Source organism: Amia ocellicauda, chromosome 16 (assembly GCF_036373705.1).
Source record: "Amia ocellicauda isolate fAmiCal2 chromosome 16, fAmiCal2.hap1, whole genome shotgun sequence".
Classification (NCBI taxonomy): Eukaryota; Metazoa; Chordata; class Actinopteri; order Amiiformes; family Amiidae; genus Amia; species Amia ocellicauda.
The window spans coordinates 29,593,779-29,613,603 of record NC_089865.1 but is presented as its reverse complement, the minus strand read 5'-3'; the positions used below and the strand labels follow the sequence as shown (position 1 = coordinate 29,613,603).

At 40.9% G+C, this 19,825-nt stretch overlaps 1 protein-coding gene across 4 annotated transcripts in view; it reads right to left on the bottom strand.

Moving 5' to 3' along the window:
• LOC136711897 (abl interactor 2) overlaps window positions 1-19,095 on the bottom strand; it is a 97,463-nt gene extending 78,368 nt beyond the window's left edge. For 2 of the 4 annotated variants that reach the window (XM_066688479.1, XM_066688480.1), the window contains exon 1: window positions 18,807-19,095. In XM_066688479.1, the coding sequence (XP_066544576.1) occupies window positions 18,807-18,923 (117 nt within the window). In that variant the 5' untranslated portion in view covers window positions 18,924-19,095. The remainder of the gene's footprint in view (window positions 1-18,806) is intronic. The other 2 variants (XM_066688481.1, XM_066688482.1) reach the window with 1 other exon arrangement.
• Between the last annotated feature and the right edge of the window lie 730 nt (window positions 19,096-19,825).

Below are 19,825 nucleotides of genomic sequence, written 5' to 3'. Positions count from 1 at the left end.
GAGCAGACACAAGCCACCCCCGAGCAGCTTGGCTTCGAGCAGGGCCTGTTGCAGACCTGGACAAACAAAGATATCAAGGACAAGGAAGCAATGTGGGGCGAAACAAAATGGATAATTCCTCTAATCAGGGGTATTTGTGGACTAATCCAGCTGGGTCATTTAACTGTAGTGATTTAGAGATGGTTTTAGATTACAGTTGAACCTGCACGCTTTGCTTTGGAGCCGTGGTTATGTGGGTGTACAGACTCAACTGTTCATAGTACTGTGGCCCTTGAGAGCCAATTGAAGAGAGGCCAATTCAATAAAAATCCTCTTTATTCTATACCTTAAAATCATATTAGCAAAGCCAATGTTTCAGACCACTGGTTCTTCATCAAAGCTAAACATGCACTTCCTTTTTAATGCTACCTATCCCCCAGAATAAGCGAGACAATTTAAGAGGGGAAATCAATTCAAAAATCGGTACTGGGCCAGAAGAAAAACCCATGACATTTAATCAACAAGAAATGCCACACCCCTAAAAACACACTGCTTTCATAGACATTATGAGGAATATTATTGAAGCAATTTGTTTGCGCAACAATCTTCCTAAACAAATTAAAATCATTCCGAAAGTTTTATTAACGTTTTCTGTTCTTCGAGTGGTTAAGACTCCTCCATCAAAGCCAGATGAGCTCAGATTGAAGATACCATATGGAATAGGACGCGTTTTAAAGACTTGCTTTACATATTATGATGCTATCTAGTGCTTATAGAAAGAGGGACATTTTCACAGAAACCCGCCGCTCGTATGAATTAACACTCTCATAGATATCATCAACATATTGAGAACTCAGCACTTAGTAATCGTACTAACTATCGGAAAGTAGATAATTTAATCAAACCCCTTTAAAAGCCTTCGATCTCAATTAATATTCTAGTTAAATCCTATTGAGTTTTAAAACAGATTCAGCTCTGTGCTTGGAGCCATATCTGCATCACACAATAAAGCAAGCTATATCAAATAGAGATAAAATGTGTAAATTTTCTAAATGTTTCGAGACACCAACCAATTTAAAAATTGAAAAAATACGGTTTTGGTTAACTGTCCTAATTTGCATTTTATTTAGGTTTGAAATTAAGCTTGAAGTAAAAAAAATAAAAAATAAAAATAAATAACTAACTGAGGTAAAAATAAAGAATAAAGTCTAGACAAATATTTACAATCAACTCTATGAGTTGTCTAAGCCAACAATGTTTAAAGCCCAAACTGAAAAACTGACCACACAGAGAAAGAAAACGTGTGGGAGGGAAAAAACAAAACAAATGAAAATAGATATTTAAACTGTTGTGCTGCTGTCTTCCACCAAGGGAGACTTTCAAGCTGAAGAATTCAATCTGTCTTCTCAGCCCTTACTTTATGCCTCCAGCCCAGCTTTTCTTGCACACTTCACATGCACTATACATATAAAACACTTCATTATGATTGGATTTTGGAAGGGATTCGCTGGATGAGTCTTGTATAGTAAGCAGCAAAATAAACATATCACTACTTATGCATTTAAGTCAATTTAAGATTTTTTATTTGGGACACTGATTATTTGTTTTTGGCACCATTTTGAAAAATTGATCATTCGTGACTGGCTGTGATGCACTCCAGTGACTGCCGCACTACATTAAAAATCGCCTCATCAGTGCGAGAGCTGATTAGACACAGGTGATGTGGGGATTTCACGTACTAACAATCAAGCCTGTTGAAAATCAAGAGAGAAGCACACAGAATAGAACTGTTCGACCCTGCTCATCAAGAGAAGCGAGTTTTTGTGTGGTTGCTATGTCGGCGTCACATTTGAACAAGTGTAGGATGAGCATGGGACGACATGTGGCATAAGGGGCTCAGAGGTCAGTGTACAGGCATGTGCAGACTCTGGGAGAGGAATGGGACAGAAACCCATAATGCAGCATCCACAACCTGGTACAAAGAACGCGTCCCAGATGGGCAGCCAATAGGGGCCACACAAACTGCTAGGCTGTGACGTACACAGTAGAACCCCTGTTGATCAAATGTTAAGTATATTAAAGTTAATAAATAAACTTGGGCCATGCCACTCCATGAAATGCCAATGCAGCTGCTACAAAAAGCAATTTCCTGATGATAACTGGGAATGCGTTTCTTTTGAGGCTCAGTATACTATCAAGTATGTTCTCTCTTGCAACCAAAACAAGTGGAATTTAATTAGCTGTGGCACAACATGGGTGAACTATTTCTCAATCCATGCTAAAGTTTTCCATTGTTTGGCAGGCACAGTCTCCGATTCATCTACAGTAATTCTGGTTTTGGGTTGGGATCCAATTCATGCCAGGAAGCACACAAAGCACAGTGGTTATCTCAGTAAGACTTGAGGGTTGCTCTCTTAGATTTTCTTTGGGCTCCCCTTTTCATCAGCTAACTAGATCTCTCTCTTTCATAACTGTGCTTTAATTTTACCATTACCAAGAAAACTGACAGAAACCTATCCATGCACCGGCCATGTTAAAATAACTAATTCTTCATTTTTTGGCTGCATTAAATGGGAGATCTGCTGCTATTCTGTCTGGCTACCGCTCGAAAACAAATAAGGGAGAAAACAAGAAGAGAAAAATAACCGAGAAACGGCAAGAAGTCTGAATTCTCATGCCGCCTCCTCTGTCACAGTAATTCTATCCCTTGCTTCCCAAATCTCCTTTCCTGCTTTTGAGTACAGACTGATAAACAGTTTTAATCCAGGCACACAGGTGTGAGGTTTTATTTCATGCCAAGGTCAGGGCTGGATTCGGAGCAGGCTGTCGGGGGACCCGGGCAATGGCAGGAGGGCAGGCCACAAACCCATTAACATCTTCAGATCGATACCGGCCGCCCATAACCAGACACCAGAGAACTCACCTTCTCAGTTATGCGCTCGAGCTATTCTGAGCCGCGTCTCTTGAAAGCAAGGGAACGAGCGAGGGGTCAGTGTGTGGGTACACTTATACGAGCATATTCATTTCAGACTTGCGTGGCTGAGATGTAGTTATTTATTTATTGTATCTCCTTCATCGGTGCATTTGAACAAAAGCCTGCAGCTGATCAAGAAGCCAGTCAATGGGAGTCAAATTACCAGCCCTGCATGAAACAGGTATCAGACTGGGTTTACCCGGAGGAGTCTATTTCCGGAGAGAATATGGATCTATTTTACTGCTTATTAGCGGTCAGGTTGTTCCAGTTATGACAGGCAAGTGCAAATTACTACACTGCCATGATTGATTAGCCTCATCCAATTAACGCTGCAGACATGAGTTTGAGGGTACGACTCCTTTTCCTCTCTCACTAGGCCAATCATTTTCTTATTCTGCGCTTTTAATGAACATTCGACTTCCCTTCTCCGTAAAACACTTCTCTGCAATTTCTCAACGCGAGACTAGGGATCCCAGCGATTGAAACACTCAAAAAGGAACCGAAACTTGGACTACCACATTTCTCTCAACTGTAACCAAGACTGAAAACCCCTTCCTCTCTGCCACCTCACCACAGTCCCCTCAGCGACTTTCGATACGGGGAACGCTGACCTCAAACTGATGACAGGAAGTGCTGTGGAACAATAGATTAGCCATGTGCCTTATGAATTAAAAAAGATTTGAACGTTTGTGTGGAAACAGGGTAAGAGAAAAAAAAAAAAAAAATCAGCACATTTATTTTGAGTATCGTCTCTCACTCACAAACAATGTTAATTGCCAAACAGTAGATAAAAGCATAATTTGGCAAAACGAAACATCTTAAAACTACACTTCAACAAGTTGTTAAACCTCCTGACAACTCCGCTTACTGAAAAGTTAAGGAAGCAATGTTATTTTCAGGAGTTGACAGATTTGTTTGTCTTTCATGGTGAAAAAACTCAGACTCCGCAATGTTAGAAAAAGGAAATTAATTGGTGCATCTGGAAAGCAGCAATTTACCATCAGAAATGGGGCACAATATAAGAAATTAAATTTGGGCAAAAGTTCACTTGAGGAAATAAAATGCATCAGGCTCTTCCTCCCCAATTAAAGTATGAAAGATCCAAATAAGAAGTTACTGAAGCAGAACTATACTTAGGGTTTGATAAGAGACCAAAAATGACAGCTCACACTTTGGGTTCTGGCATGAGAGAGAACAAATGCATTGGGTTGTATAGTTGGCCTCTATCGTTTACCAATGCAAACCGGGAAAAGGCCGAAGACGATTTTAAAGTTGGAATTGTTCCTCATAGCACATTGACAATGGATACTGTACAGTGGAGCACAAGAAACGTGCCGAGCCAGAATGCCTACAGAATCCTTTAAGGCAGTGGTTGTAATATTGATGATTAAGTGCTCATTCAGTTTGCTACATCAGACATGCTCCATCTAGATAAAGAGGTTTAGCACATTCTCTGGGATTTGTAGTAGTTTTTGCTTAGACTGCTATTTGTTATACTAAATTTAACCAGCATTGTTGCACTCACATGATTATTATTGCATAATGCTCACACCAAAGGTTAAGTCAACATAGCAAGCAGAAAATTCAAACAGAAAATTGAAAACTCAAAATCAGATCAGAAAATGCAAACTAAAAATACTACACTACTTTCTTTTTTTAAAAGCAAAGATCTAAGGTTCTGTTGAGCCCTCAAGAAAAGTCTGTAGTGCACAGGCATTTGAGAATTCACCCAGCTAAAGATACAAAAAAAAAACTAAATGGATGACTATTGTTCTGTGCAAAATATCTCAGTGCAGATATTCAAAGTGTAATGTGTTAAATACCTGGCAATGTCTGCTATCTGCACGGCAGGGTTCCATAACCCTTTCATTTTCTATGTCAGTGTCATCAATAATTTGTGTATATTTGAGGTATACCGAAGCACAATAATAAATGGTAGGCTAACAATAAGATTAGGACTTTCCACCCCTGACACATTGTCTTTGAATGACAAACCAAAAAGGTATTCTGTGAAAAAAAATAAAGGTTAATGTCGTGAGCAGACTGGGGTTAAGTGCGTTCGCTGTGCCCCATTTAAATACATCACTAGCTCCTGATCTTCTGCCGCTGTGTGGGTGCCAATTCTGAAGAGGTTGAGAACATCCCGAGCAGGTGAATTGAGTTTAAGAGTAGATTAGCAGAGGTCTGATAGAAGGTCTCACTTTGATGAACAGGGGTGAATACAAAAGTATAAAATCTTAAAAAGTATTTGTGAAGCACTGCAAAAGGCATTTAGTCAGGGTAGAAGTATGCTCTACATTAAGGAATCTTGGTTATCCAGGTAGAAGTGTACAGGCTACTCACACATTTGAGGCAAATTGGCTTTGACAGCTTTGAAGCTCGTATATTTTCTTTATCTAATACAAAGAGACCGCAGGTTTAAAATGAACAGCAGTGGCTAGTACTAGAGTACATCTTTATCATTTCTTTTTATGTAAGTAGCAGGTGAGAAACACCAGCATACAATAGGAAAACACACTGAATTGTTAATATCAAACCAAGTCCCTGCTCGGTGGAATGTCCCATTTGTTCCAAGTTATTTCATCTGGTATAACTACTACAGGACAGGAGAAAAGCATGTACGTCGCACAACTCCATTTGCAAGGCACAATGCATGCCCACGAGGGTGTGTGACACTGGCATGCACTATTTCAGTGCAACTTTTCAGAAGTTGATTTTAGTCAGAAGAGGGATAGTAAACCGAGAAAAAAAAAAAAATGTAATTCATGTTTGACTCAATTGTTTCTTTTAACTTGGCTTATGGGTTTGATATCGCCACTTTAGATTGATTTTGGTAACTTGCATTTTTTTCATGCTGACATTTTTGGTATCGACAGATATTACATTAACATTCTTTTGATATGTATTTAGCAATTAGTTTATTGTTAACAGATTATCAATCAAATTTTCTATTTAGTATTAAAATGGGCCACATAAATGAAAGTGTTACCAAGAAGTTTTAGCTGAAAAATGAGGGGTCATGAAAATTAAGAGAAACTACAAGCTCTTTAAATCTATGATTCTGCTCTCCCTGGACTAAGATCTGACAAGATAGGAAGGAGGGAAAAAAACATTAGCACTTACTCCCAAAACATGGCCATTGTGAAAATCAGGTCATGGAATGAAATGAGTCATGGAAGCAGCAAGATTTTCTTGTATTCTCAAAAAGGAAGAAGTAAAATTGCAATTTTAAATCAATATGTAGCTGTCTACAGAGAAAATAGGTGAGGATGTCAGATTCTGGTGCACTGGAGCCTCAGCAGAGCTGGATTCATTGGCCTCTAAATCACCACTTGGGAAAATGCGTGATTTCTGTTTATTAGTGGTTTCATTTTTTTTTTTTTTTTTAATCTAAAATAGAGAAGATGTTTTTGATGGCCTTACGTTATTGGCAACAGACAAATGAGGATCTCATCAGTGCAGCATTTTGAGGTCTAAGAAGAGTTTGCAATGTTTACATCGGGTCTCATCGAATAAAAGGTCAGGAAACCCGGCCCTAGGTACTGAATTCCCTACAATACAGTACAACCCTAATCTCACACAGTTATTTTCAGCCATTAAGCATCCAAGATTCAGTTACCTCTCCTGACCCAGGGCCTCGTTCCCAAGCCGTCGCCACGCGGGAGGAGACAGACACTTGAAACAGCTCTCAATGCCTTCCTTTGAGCTCGGAGGAATTATGGCAGGCTTTTGCCATCAACCTGACTGTACAGCCCGCGAGTTATGAGAGTGGAAGGGATGGGTCGGCTCTAGTCACATTTCCAAAAGGAGCATATATCAAACGCTGTCATCTGAGGCTGTCGGCAGCCCGAGGTTAATGTGAAAAGGTTCTCTGTCGACAGTGCATACTGGCAAAGCATTCATTTTAACCTAAGTGTTCAAAATAAAAAAATATATATAATAGGCGCTCTATGACCCTATACGAGTGAGGGAACAGAAAAGGCGTACTCTATAAGAGCATAGCAGCTGAATTGCTCGCTGCCAGCTGTAAATGATTGGCTTCTACTCCCTACTTCACAAGCAGCGAAAATGCAGACCTGCTCGTTTGCTATAATTAAAGTTTAGGAACTTCTTCAGAACAGGAAGCACATCTTTTAAAGTGTGATAGAACTGGATGCAATCAAAGGCAATCTGCTTGCGATTCATTTGTCCGTGTCATTTTCATAAACTTCACAGTTTTCCTGACAGGAAAAGAAACTGAAAATGCCAATGTTGGGACTAGAGAGAAATGACAAAGAAAAGGTTTCAAACATACCAGCCATCTTTGAAATGATTTCCTATTCTGAAATTCTCTGAAGAAAAATAATAATAATCTGCCTCCTTTGGGTCTACTGGACTTTGACAAACGCAACAGGACGGCTTTAAAGAGTCAGTAAATTGTGGTTGTGTATTAGCTGCTGGAGATCGGTACAGTGTTATTTAAAGCAGCACACACTCTTGAACAAAGGTTCGGTTTTCTCACACTGAAAATCAAAGAACCGTCCTCTCAAGATTAATTGTTTCAGTGACCTGTTCAGAAGTTGGGTCACATCAAAGAGGAAATTAACTTTGCGGTTTCCTTCGGGACTGTTCACTGTGAATAGACCTTGTAAGATCAGTCAGAGATGGTTTAATAGTAAACCATGTGCAGAGTAGACCTATATGTTAAGCTCTGTAAACTTCCCTTTGCTCCCTGTAATGGAGTGTAATGATTAAAAAAAATGTTTTTTGTGAGCCTCCCACTTAAATAAATTTCATAATTATACTAAAATATGCCAAACAAAGGATACTCTAGTTGTAGCAATGTCAACAAAATGATAAATCTCCGCTCATTCAGAATGTCAGTTGAAGTAGGTTTTACAGAATTGGATGAAGGCCTTGAGGCCAGAAACAATGTACAATAAAGTGAATTGAATGGCTTATCGAGTACGCGGCCATCTTTGTTTCAGTCAAAACAAAGTGCATTTTGCAAACGGTTTTCAGTTTTGCTTTTGGGAGGAAGAAAATATATTCATATGGTTGAAGGCATGAGCCATTTTGCCTAAGCCAGTTAGCACACAAAAAAAACAAACACATTTTCGGGGTGGGGGGGCAGCTGCCAGAAAAACCCAGCATTAGCTAAAGCAGACACCAGAATGACATAGGCCTGTTGTGCGAATAAAATACAGCTGCATGGCACTGAACCAGGGTCACTTCTAGAGATTGTACTGGAGCTGGGTTACTCTATCCGTGCCCAGATTCATCTAAAAACCCCTCAGCAGGCATGTTTACTAGTGCAAGGATCCTGGGGCTTTCCTGGAATCGTTAGGGTATCGTTCTAGAACAATGCAATAGATACCTGCTCATCAAGCGGAATCAGGAGATTGATAGCATCTGAAATCTGAATGAAACGCATCCATCTTCTGCTGTAATGGTGTTGATGCGATTAGATGTTGACAGTTTCAACACATAAAAACAGGACATCTAGAAATTAGAATAAATAAATAAGAAACGCAGCCATATCTTGGAGTATTAAATCTGGCAAGGATGGTGTAGGATCTTGTTTATAACAATCTTATCAAACAGGCAGAATTCCCAGCATTCCCAGTGCTGTGTCTCCAGTAAAATATCAGCCTTGTGCATGCGTCTACCAGCTTGGTTTTGTTTCATGTCAAGGCTGCTCATTTTCAGGCAAGGCTTTGATCTGTCCTTGGGTTGGGAAGGCTGCAACCTCTCCATCCTGTTTAAAAGCATCTTAAAACCTCACAACAGCACACATTGGCATCTGTTCTTAAAAAGGATGAAAAATAAATACAGCAGACACAAGTCACATCAAAATGTCTAGCTTATTATACAGTAGGAGATCAAAAAGCCAATCGCATTTTAACCCACCCAGACTCAGTCTACACAGTTGTTTGAAAGTGACCATTGTTAGGCCACTGGCTTCCCTTTGACAGAAGTAAAGAAGCATCTGAAAAGGAAGTATATTGTAACTTGCAAGAAAGAAGGACATTATTAAAGTTTAAACTTCCCAAACCACCTGAACGCAACATGTGGCCTCGGAGTATTTAACTAAGAGATCTCAATAAAACATCAAAATCAATGCAGCTACAGAGCACAGTTAACCAGTTCAAAGTGCCATCCCATTAGTTGTTGTTCTCCCCCTCTAGTAAATGCAGAAACAGATCCAGCCTAAATATTTCCATTGACTCCAGGATTTCAGAAAAGGCAGATTTTCTGTGTTCACATGAAGGTCTTCTGGATATTGCTCTCAGAAAACATTGAGCATTTTTTCTGAAAACTCACTTACGTTTTTACATGAGCTAGACTACAGATCATGCCTGGATCCACGAAAGAAATGGGAAATACATAAGGAGAACACGAGTGGTAATCATATTCAGTCTGTTACACGTCTCAACATTTAGTGAGGCTCCTTTCATTCTTTAAGTATTCAGGGTTTCTTGGCAGTGTTTTGATACACTTCTGGCATCATAAGACAGGAAAAAGTCCTCCACAGCTCTTCAGTCAATCCATTCCCGAATGAGGAGAGAAAGTTGGCTTCCTTTCAGCTTCTGACACATGCATTTCCACGAAGGACGCACAGACTAAATGACCACATGACTGAGATGGACACTCCTTTTCGACGGCTCCTATCTTCTCAAAATGTCTGTGCATCACCACAAGGGACAATTTTCTGCTCCAGTATTTCTCAACACACCCATTCATCTTGAAGGGCACCCGTAAAATAGAAGTTAAAAACGGCAGATGTGTTTACGCCACCCCACAGAAATAATTTTACCATCATGAACACGTAAATAACAGGCTTGCTGACAAAAAGTGGGCAGATAAAGTTTACATTTGAAACAGTATTATGACAATGCGTTTCAGGTTTAGTTAGATGTGGGACATCAATCCATTCCTTTGGATTTTATGATGAACTGCTCTTAACTACCTGTGCTTTGCTTCCTTTTGTCCAAATTTTATTAATTGTGGGTTGTCATTTCTTCCCTGAAAATCAAATCAACTCTTTAACTCAGTTTATTTGTTAACACCAATCATTTTATTCAAAATTTTAGAAACATGGAATATACTAGCCCTGTAAATGTAGCCATTTCAAAACAGGTTAGTCTCCATCCATTACATTATTCTTCTGCTGAAAAGAGCGGGCAACAAAGTAGATATTGGGGCTGGATACTTTAAAACCAGGCAGCTGCTATATACCATCTATAAACACACTGCAGGATTGAATGTTTTAGCTGTGAATTTAATGGAACTCAAATAACAAAATACATTTGGATTAAACTAAGACTGGAGCTCAGAAAGAAAACCAAAGTCCCACTTATTTTTGTCCTTTTATTTCATAGTCTCAGAGAAACGTTTAACAAGTACCCAAAAAGTAATTTCAAGTGCAGCTGGAGCCACGAACAAAGAAATTACTTCAGGGGGAGGATAAAAAAAGAGCACACAGGGCTCATTTAAAACCCTCTCTACACCACTGCCAGTCTGAGCTTTCCCCACTGACTCGGATGTGTACTCCACTCTCACAATTAAAACACTCCCCTCGGCAGCAACAGCCAAAACGCTGTAGTGACCATTACCAGGTTGGAAGGATTTGCAATGCACAGGTACCTTCCAGCCACAATACAATCTGCAGAATAGGTTTAATCTTTATTGAGGTCATCTACATCCTCTGGCCTCAATTACCAGGAGGAGCAGAGGGGCAGTTTGACGTGGTGTTCCCTTTATTCAGAAGAGGAATTAACCCTCCTTGTGAAAAGCCGCTCTTTATTAGCGCAACGGGAAGGGGATTAGTGCGCGGATGTCTTGTGAGCAGCCCCATCAGCAGAATTAAACAATCTGATTCACAATCTGTTTGGCGGGGCCGGCCAGTTAATGCACACGCCGTTTTGCATTGGGAGAGGTGCACTCTGGGCCGCTGGGTGCGGGTTTGGGAACAGCGATAAGCAAACGTTTCAAGTTCTTGCTCTAAGCGAAGGGTGGAAGTGAAGGGCATTTGCACAGCAGTTAAGGAAAAAGTACTATCAGCCACTACAGACACCTAAGCTGCACAAATGAAGGCCAAGACTAGATTTTACTGGAAGTGGCTAGAAAAGACAAAGATGACACTTTGTAGCAATTAACTAGAACATTGGTGGGGGGAGTCAACCTATGCAAAATTATCTTTCTAACAAACATTTGTATTCAGAAAACAGGATTTCTTGACAGGAATCACCTCATCGGGTAGAACTGACCTGCCTGATCAATCAGCATCTTCAGCTCCTCCAAGTAAACACCCCACGATCCTGCTAAATCAAATAAACACATTGTGTATTTAAATCCAAGTTGGTCCAATTGACCATTTTATTCACAGCTCACAATATTGTACTGCAGCCCAGGCACTGCTGGTGGCACGCGTCCCATTTTGGATTTCCTCCACTTCATTAACTACAGGCCCGGTACACTATTCAACAAATCCTCTTGATTATGTTGAAAGTGGATACCTTCCCTCTGCCAAGTTCTTTTTATCCTCCACCCACTCAACGGAGAGAAAAGTAATGTGACAGAGAGTTAAGAAGAGTGCAACCCACCACCACCCCCCTCCAGTTCTCCATGAGGGGCTTCCAGTAATGTTTTCCATATCAACAATGTGCTGTTTTTTGTCAAACACCAGGAGAGACAGTTTCCTCATCTTTGCTTCCCTCTCCGTGCCTCACGGCCAGAGCGTTAATAAGAAGTGGCATCCTGATCTCTTTCCACCGGCTGGAATGATAAACTTGGGTCCCAGCCCACTAGGGAGGCAATGCCCAATCCAATTTTTTTTTTTTTTTTAACTAATGGACTGGAGGAAAAAACAAATAAAAAGAATCCTAACCCATGGTTGAAGCTTCCCTAAATTACAAAATGTCTAGTAAACATTAAGAAATGGCTTTTCTAAGAAATCGAATGAAAAACTGTTTCAAAATGTCAGCACTTTTTCCAGGAGTGGTGGAAAGAGTGGAAGTCATCAGACACAGTGATTCATTGTCACCACCAAATAATCACCACCATCATCATCATCTAGTGTGGGGCCAGCCAACCATGGTTTAGTGTCATCCAAACTGCTAATTACTCTTGATTCAATTAGAAGTGAATTCTTCTAAAAGCCCATGAGTGCTCAAATCATCTTCAGTGACTGCTGATTTAGAGAGGCTCAGAAACCCAGCGAGACTGGGCTTCTTGAGGAACAGGGTCAGCCAACACCGACATTAGATCGTTCACACAGCCTCATTGTTTGGAAATGGCTGCTACAGAAAACATACAGCAGCATATTCAAAACCATGATCCGAGATTAGCCCAACTGAGCAGCCTACCGTGGAGATCCTGCCTCTACTTTGTTCCGTGTGCGGAGGTGAAATGATTCAGCCAAGGTCAGCCCTGGTGCCTCGGCTGGGATTTAGTCTTGGCTGAGTTTAGCCCATTTTGTTTTTACCGAGCTTACTCATAGAGGCTGAAAACTAGATGGGGCGTTAAGGTAAACTGAGGTCATTATATTACTGCAAGGCATGAAAGAACAACTGGAATTATGATAAGAGACTCCAATAAGAGCCAATTTCTTTTTAGATGAGATTCCAAAGTGTGGAGGCATGGCTGGAACAATGTGGTGACATTGACTGGCATAATGGTCCCTTCTGCGCACACAGTAGAGGTGGCTTACAGAGACAGAGACACATCTAGAGTTCTGGCACCTGTCTGAAGAGGAAGCGGGTAGAGGAAGTGAGTGTGCCATTTCAAGACCAGACAAACCACAGAAAAAAGGAGATGGAAGCGAAAAAGAGGGACTTCCAAAAATACGTCAAACCACTGAAAGTGAAAAATCAACAAAACAAAAGTTCAAATCTCATTACATAATGTTGTTAAAAGAAAATGAGAACAGGACTGTTCCAAACTGATTTTACAAACATAGTTCTATAGTTTGTCACAATGGAGTCATATCAGTGCTAATTTTCCAGCTGTTGACTTGAAAGGTTTGAAAAATCACACCAATTTAACAATATAAACAAGGATATGTATGTATTGGCCTAAAGCCAATTACTACAGTACTTATTCAGCCTGGCTCAGTATCCCAGAAACTTCCAGGAGATGGAATATGTTGACATAAAAGCGGCAAAATTTTAAAATCACAAATAAAAGGGACAAATAATGTGCCCATTTGTCCAGTCACCCCTTTTCAAATAGGCTACTTCTTGTAAAACAAACTGCTTTCAATGGCCAATTATACAAAATAAAGAGCTAAGATAGGAGGCCAGTTTCTACAGTATTTTTCTTTTCCAGGTGGTCTACTCTTCACATAACGCAGTCAGCCAATAAAAAGTCAGAGGGCAATGGATATGGGAATTAAATACTCAATTTAAAGATGGCTTTTTCTTTGACACAGATGGCATACATCTCACACTTTCTGCACTTTGCATTAAAGTGTTCAGGAATCTATGCACTGGATCTTACAAGCTAAAACCAGACTTTGCATATGGAGGGTATCTTCTCACAAAAATGAGGGTTTAAGGCAGGATATTTCCACTCAGTGTGCTACAAGGACAATCCAAGTACTTTAAATACTTGATATACATTATATACTTAATTGGTGGAATTGTATACATTTTTGTACAGACAGTCAGGCCTATAAACCCATCCAGACTACAACCTTCATAGTCTAGAACTGAAGAGCCTAAAAGAAGCCAATCACTAATCAAGGGACAGAAACAAAACCAACAACCACCTATAATGTTAACCAAACCCCTCAACAAGCCATTTCCATGGCAAAATGATCACAACGCTCCAAATGGATTATTGTTTTTGTCATTGTCAGTACAGTGAGTGAGCGATGACTTCCTGCCAACAAATCCGTTTTCTTGGAAGACTTATCATTTCAACCTATGTTTTCGGAAGACATTAGCTCAGCACTGTCAAGGCCCCGAGAATGCATTCCTGAATCACAGGCCGGGATCAGTTCATCAACGATGTATTCATGTCGCCACAATGACAAACCGCTAAATAGAGCAACAGCCATTCAACTGCTACTTGCTCATGAAACAAAATACGTGCATTCACCGCTCATGTGTTTGTGAAAAAAACCTATTGAGAAAAAAACGAATGAATGGGGACACGAAATCAAAACTCACTGCTCACGTGTACTGAATTTACAAAATTCAAAACCTGGGAGGTAGATCGGTAGATAGGTAATTTACATATCATTTTTCTTTATTCCACCAAGTGTAATTCATCTGCAAGCATGAGGAAAGCAAGCAGTTTAGAGTTAGAGGCAGTTAAACAATATATTCTGCTGGAGGCCACTGACAGGCTCCAGTACAATGCAGCCAGTTTTTATTCAGAAGAGCAAGAGAAATTATCAGGACCTTGGCGTTTTCAGTTCCTGTCAGGAGTCTGAAGTTTTCTGGAGATGAGAAAGCGAAAAGAGCTGCAAAACAAGCCGTCTGCTGATGAATTCTTCTCTTAATAGTTTAGCCCCAAACTGAAAAATGATATGGGATGCCTCGCAAACAAAACACTTCAGGTCCTGTTTTGAAGAGAGAAATAACGAGGAGCCCGACCATGATTAATTTTCCTCTGTCCGGTTGTGCTTTTGACAGCAAACAATTCTGCCCATAACAAGCTGCACTAGTCTTTCTGCTGCCATTGTTCTCAAATAAAATGACACCGTCGAGTCTTGTAATGGCCAGTCAGTACTCAATCGGATCTTTCTGCGCTATCGCACTGGTGAAAGACAGCCCGCCACTGGGGAGAGACCCATATGGAACGTGCATGGAAGTGGCCTGTGAAGTCTACTGGGTTTTTGCACCATGAATGACTCCAGGGAGGAAAACGAACACAGAGACACCAAAGATTACACCTTTTCTTCGCTTACGTCTCCTTTGGTACACAAGATACACGCACGCACTGGGCCGAAGGGCAACAAATGGAGCAGAGCCGTTCACATCTGGAACCTGTCACCGAGCCGTGAAGCCAACGCCTGCAGTCTGACTCAGAGAGGGAGCAACATCTGCAGTTTGCGCGCGCACACAGATTCACAGCACAATCCTCACTTCTGGCACAACGAAAGCAAAACGAGCTTGTTGCGAATGCAGACCAAAATGAACAACATGGACAGATGGGTGGGGTAAGGAAGTGAAAATGGTGCCAAAATGTGCATCTTTGGCGAGTGGGGCTGATTTCTGATGCCTTGATTTCACAATGGATGTGGAATTGTGTTAATAAAGAAAGGGGGCTTTTATTTCAAGGTGTCATCACATCAGAACTGAATCGTAGTAGGTAGATAATTATAATGAAGAACAGTCCCATTGTGTAATTAAATTGACCCTGCAGGTGCAGTTAAATTATACGGTTTGAATATGGTACATTCATGTGGAACATTAGAGAGGACAATCAACTAAAGCCTTCAAAACCACGTGCCACTCTTCCTACTACAGTTATCAAACCTGAACTCTGGATAATGTGAAGAATGGACTCATTTGTTATTTCATAAAAATACAAAGATGATGAAAGGAGTCTTAAATACTGGGTCACTAGGGTATTATTAACTAACTCTAAAGCAACTCTAAAGTCTTAATTTGGTGCCTCTCCAGGTTAAATCTGGGTACACTGCAATGATATTTTATATGCACCGATTAATATAAAATAATTATGAGAACAGCCACTTGGTTTTGTGCATTTCCTTCATTAGTCAACCTAACCTTTTTAAGTCTTCTGTTCCCAGTCTCACGTTAGGGGCAAAGGGGCACAAAAATTAAAGTGGAATTATTAAGAACGTTAGAAATGTATGCCTAGTTGAAATCATGCAACCTGCCTGACCTGAGTTTACCATGGTTAGAATGAATGACCTTTATGATTTTAAATTTTTCAATTTTGGGGGGTTTAGTCATTGTGACCAGCAAAGATCACACTTGCTTTCATCTCCCATGAAGAGAGAGGTTAAACCAGAATCCACATACATGAAGGAAAGTTAAATTCAGTTCACAGTTCCACATAAAAATAAAATAAAAAAGCACTAGAGCACTAGATTTAACTGACAATGGGTTTCAACTTACTCATGTTCATTTTAAAGAGATGACAGGGGTCTCAGTTACAATGGCCGGGTAGTTGTAGTGGCTTTTTGGCCTTCATTCGAGTGCTCAGTCACCTAACTGGGCTGAATTCAATAGATGTCCACAGGCTGCAAAATGTTTTAAAGCTACTGCATCAACAGAATACTCAAACATGTAAAACTGAGAAAATAATCACATTAATTAAGGGGGCACTCTGGGGGATATTCAAAAACACACAAAACAAGGAAACAAGGGAGATACTGCAGAAATGCTTGAACGAATAATGCCAAGTATCTTGAACTTATATATATTCATCTATGAACTTAAATCAATAGACAGGATACATATTTCTTCATATTTCACATTTTTGGACATGCATGTTATTTGCATTAATTCACAAAGTGCTATAGCATTGCTGTATGGTTTTGATACATAAAAGTACAATCTTCTGACGGATTACATTGCCACACCTAATCTATATGCCCAGCAAAAGAACACTGATGCCCTTAGACTCTAGCACTGTATGAATAAAGCAACACAGGGTAACATTTTCAGTTCAGCAATAGATGCGATAGCAACATAGTTCCTCATGTTTAAACTGCAACGCCACATTAAGCCACAAAGTGTACAGAATCAATTCACGCCCTAACATTGATCAAGATAACATACCCGTGTCGACTATATATTCTGTATTATACCTTGTAGCATTGCAAAGTGACCATGCAATTTAAATACCCCCAAAAATGAAATAAACTGCAATCTTTCAATGTTGTATTTCTCCAAACTTAGTAATATTTTAATCCCGCACGGTGATTCACAGCTCTTACTACAGAAACTTAAGTAATTGAAAGAAAGAGCAGGTGTTCGTTTGTGTAGCACGTCCCACATGGTAGAAAGGAAATAATGCATGCCAAGTCCTGTGTGGGCAGCTAGATTTCATGTGAACACATCTGAAGAGTCTCGATGCCAGATTTCTCATTAGCAGCACAATTTTCATGTACTGCCACTATGGACTGCTGTGAAATGATTTCCATAGTTCTGAGGAGAAAACCAAAAAAAAAAAAGCACAGTGCACATTTTTTTTCATATAAAACAAGGAATGCTTTAAATTAAGGTCACAAACCATACAATTGATCATTTAATGGAGCAAAACAGGACAGTGCCATGCCATTCCAAATAATTGTTTTAGATACCACTAGGATATAAGCTAGGTGCTGGATATTTCGATATTTTCTGTAAATCTGCAAAGCCAGGCACGTAGGGTTAAAAAGATGTAACATTCATTATCACTCTGCTGCCTTACAACGAGACATCACTATTTAGACATCATTTAGCAACATTTTCCTGCAAATGACATTACATGGGGGGGACACACGAATCCTCCCAATTATCTTCATTGTCTTCAATATGTAATTCGGTTTAACAGAAGCCCAGAGGCATTTTAATTTACAGTCCAGCTCCTTGATTCCTCAGCGACAATTTCATTCCCATCTGAAACATATGCGCTACAGCACGGGCTCCTAGATTGGGGGCTTATTAGGCACATGCCAAACAAACGCATTGATTCATAATTACATTCATTGCGCCGATATCTGGGACATGCAACTTGGCACAGATGAAGCGGTTTCATGAAGCTGAGCATGCAATCGTGTTTTCGCAGCCGATGATGATACCAATTTAGCAAATTCACGTTTTAAAAAGCATCACAAACACAAGCTCTACTAAAACCACCTTAACGGGATTGCAAAGCACCCCCCCCCCCCAAAAAAAAAAAAAAAACGGAGTTATGTGTTGCATCGGCTATATTATGTAAACCTTATTCCTCATAGATGGAAAATGAAAAATATATGGACCGTTGTGCCCTAGTCCTCCTACGTGCAAGTGTCAGGTTTGGACGGCAGCTCGGATTGCATACAGCCCGGTCAATGTGACATTACTACAGACATTGCATTTTACTAAATAAGTATTCATTCAAATGTTCCCACACAGAACTCATATTCTCCTAATTAGCGAGGCATCTTTGCTGACAATTTGTTTGATTTGGAGCACACACGTTGTTCAAATTGTTACACTATAATAATAGTTCATGTTTAGCCTGGTTGCAATGGTGCCATTTCACGGCAACACACCCCCTTATAATCCAGCAACCCATGAACGACAGATCACGACATTACTGTTCAAAAGATCTACAAAAACCGCAAACAATATAAATGCATGTGCCTTTTTCGACAGCCGGACTGTGACCGACCCCCCTTTAAATTCAACTTTTAAAACTTGCTTTAATATCCATTTAAAGCTTTTTCAAAATGCATCATTTGGGAAAGTCGCACGCTGGCACTGTGGGCTCCAGCGCCGCTGCTCAAACCCCGCCGACGTTTTCATTTCATTTTTATTTCATTACAGCGGTGGGGGGGCAGATTTCCTAAAGTGCGATTACGATTCCTTGTCCAATTTACGACGTGCACAACTAACTTGGGCAACGGTTTCAACAGAGACCAGCCTCGCCAGCCGCCGCCGCTGCGCAATGGACCCGGCAGCGCGGAGAGCTTGTGCGTGGGGATCAAACACTGCCGGTCCCGGTCCCGGTCCCGGTCCCACTGAACCTCCAGACACCCGCAAAAGCAGCACAGCGGTGAAACCCGACGAAGCCCCGGCGGCACCGGCGACCCCCGCGCGCGAGCCAGCCCCCGGTCCCGGTCCCGGGCCCCCCCGCGCGCCGCAGCAGCTCGCGGCAGCCCCGGCCCCTCGCGCCGGCCCGGTGCGGACACGGGCGCTCGTACCTGGATGTAGTTGTTCTCGCAGTAATCGGCGACTCTTTCGAGGTTGGTGTAACTGTCGAGTAACGCTCTCCGTCCTGCCGGGATTTCTTCTTCCAACAGCATCTGTAGTTCCGCCATCTTTACATCTTTAACACGGCGGCGCTCGGGCAGCACAGGAAGCAGGGAGAAATACCACTTCCTCCCGGACGCCGCGGGGAAAGGTGCGCTCGCTCAGCTCCAGCCTCATTCTCGCCACCTGCTCAGCTGCTTCACACGGGTCCGTCGCCACTCGCTCACGAACAGGTGTAAGTGAAGCCCCTTTTTTATTTACGTGTGTTGACACAAGCACAAATCACTCACTTCTCTCTGACTTTCATGATTTCATCTCCCCACCCCCTTCTTATGTGTATATGATTTGCACTTGCATAACAGCCAAGACTGAATCAGATATCCAGCAGGGCTTTGCAACTAAATCCTACTTGCAAAATATTCTGTCCAGATTGCATATTTATACCATAGGATGCCAAACTTAACACTTACTAATATGCATTTAAAATATGAATCACTGCATTACTGAAAAACACATAATATGACACTAGGAAACATACTTTCATACGTATTGTTGTATTTCAGGTTATGTGCTGATATGCAATAGATCATAAAGTCTGATCACAACTGAACTTTTGAAAGGACCTAAAATACAACAAATCACTGCGGTGCAACACATTCAAAAACAGACTGGATAGGATCCTTGGATCACTTAGTTATTAATGGACACCAAACGAGCTCGATGGGGCGAATGGCCTCCTCTCGTTTGTAAACTTTCTTATGTTCTTCTATTGTCTGTAACTTAATTTTCTATGTTGGCATGATCGCAAGCAAGTGCAGACACGTATAATGCATTAGTAACACCATCAAGACATAGACTGTGGCTTTAGGAGGGTCAGTATATGTATTGACCACCCTAGAAAGGTGTGCTACTATTAGCTACTCCTGGGTTCAAGATACATTTTCCATCTAAGAGAGCACAACTTTATTTT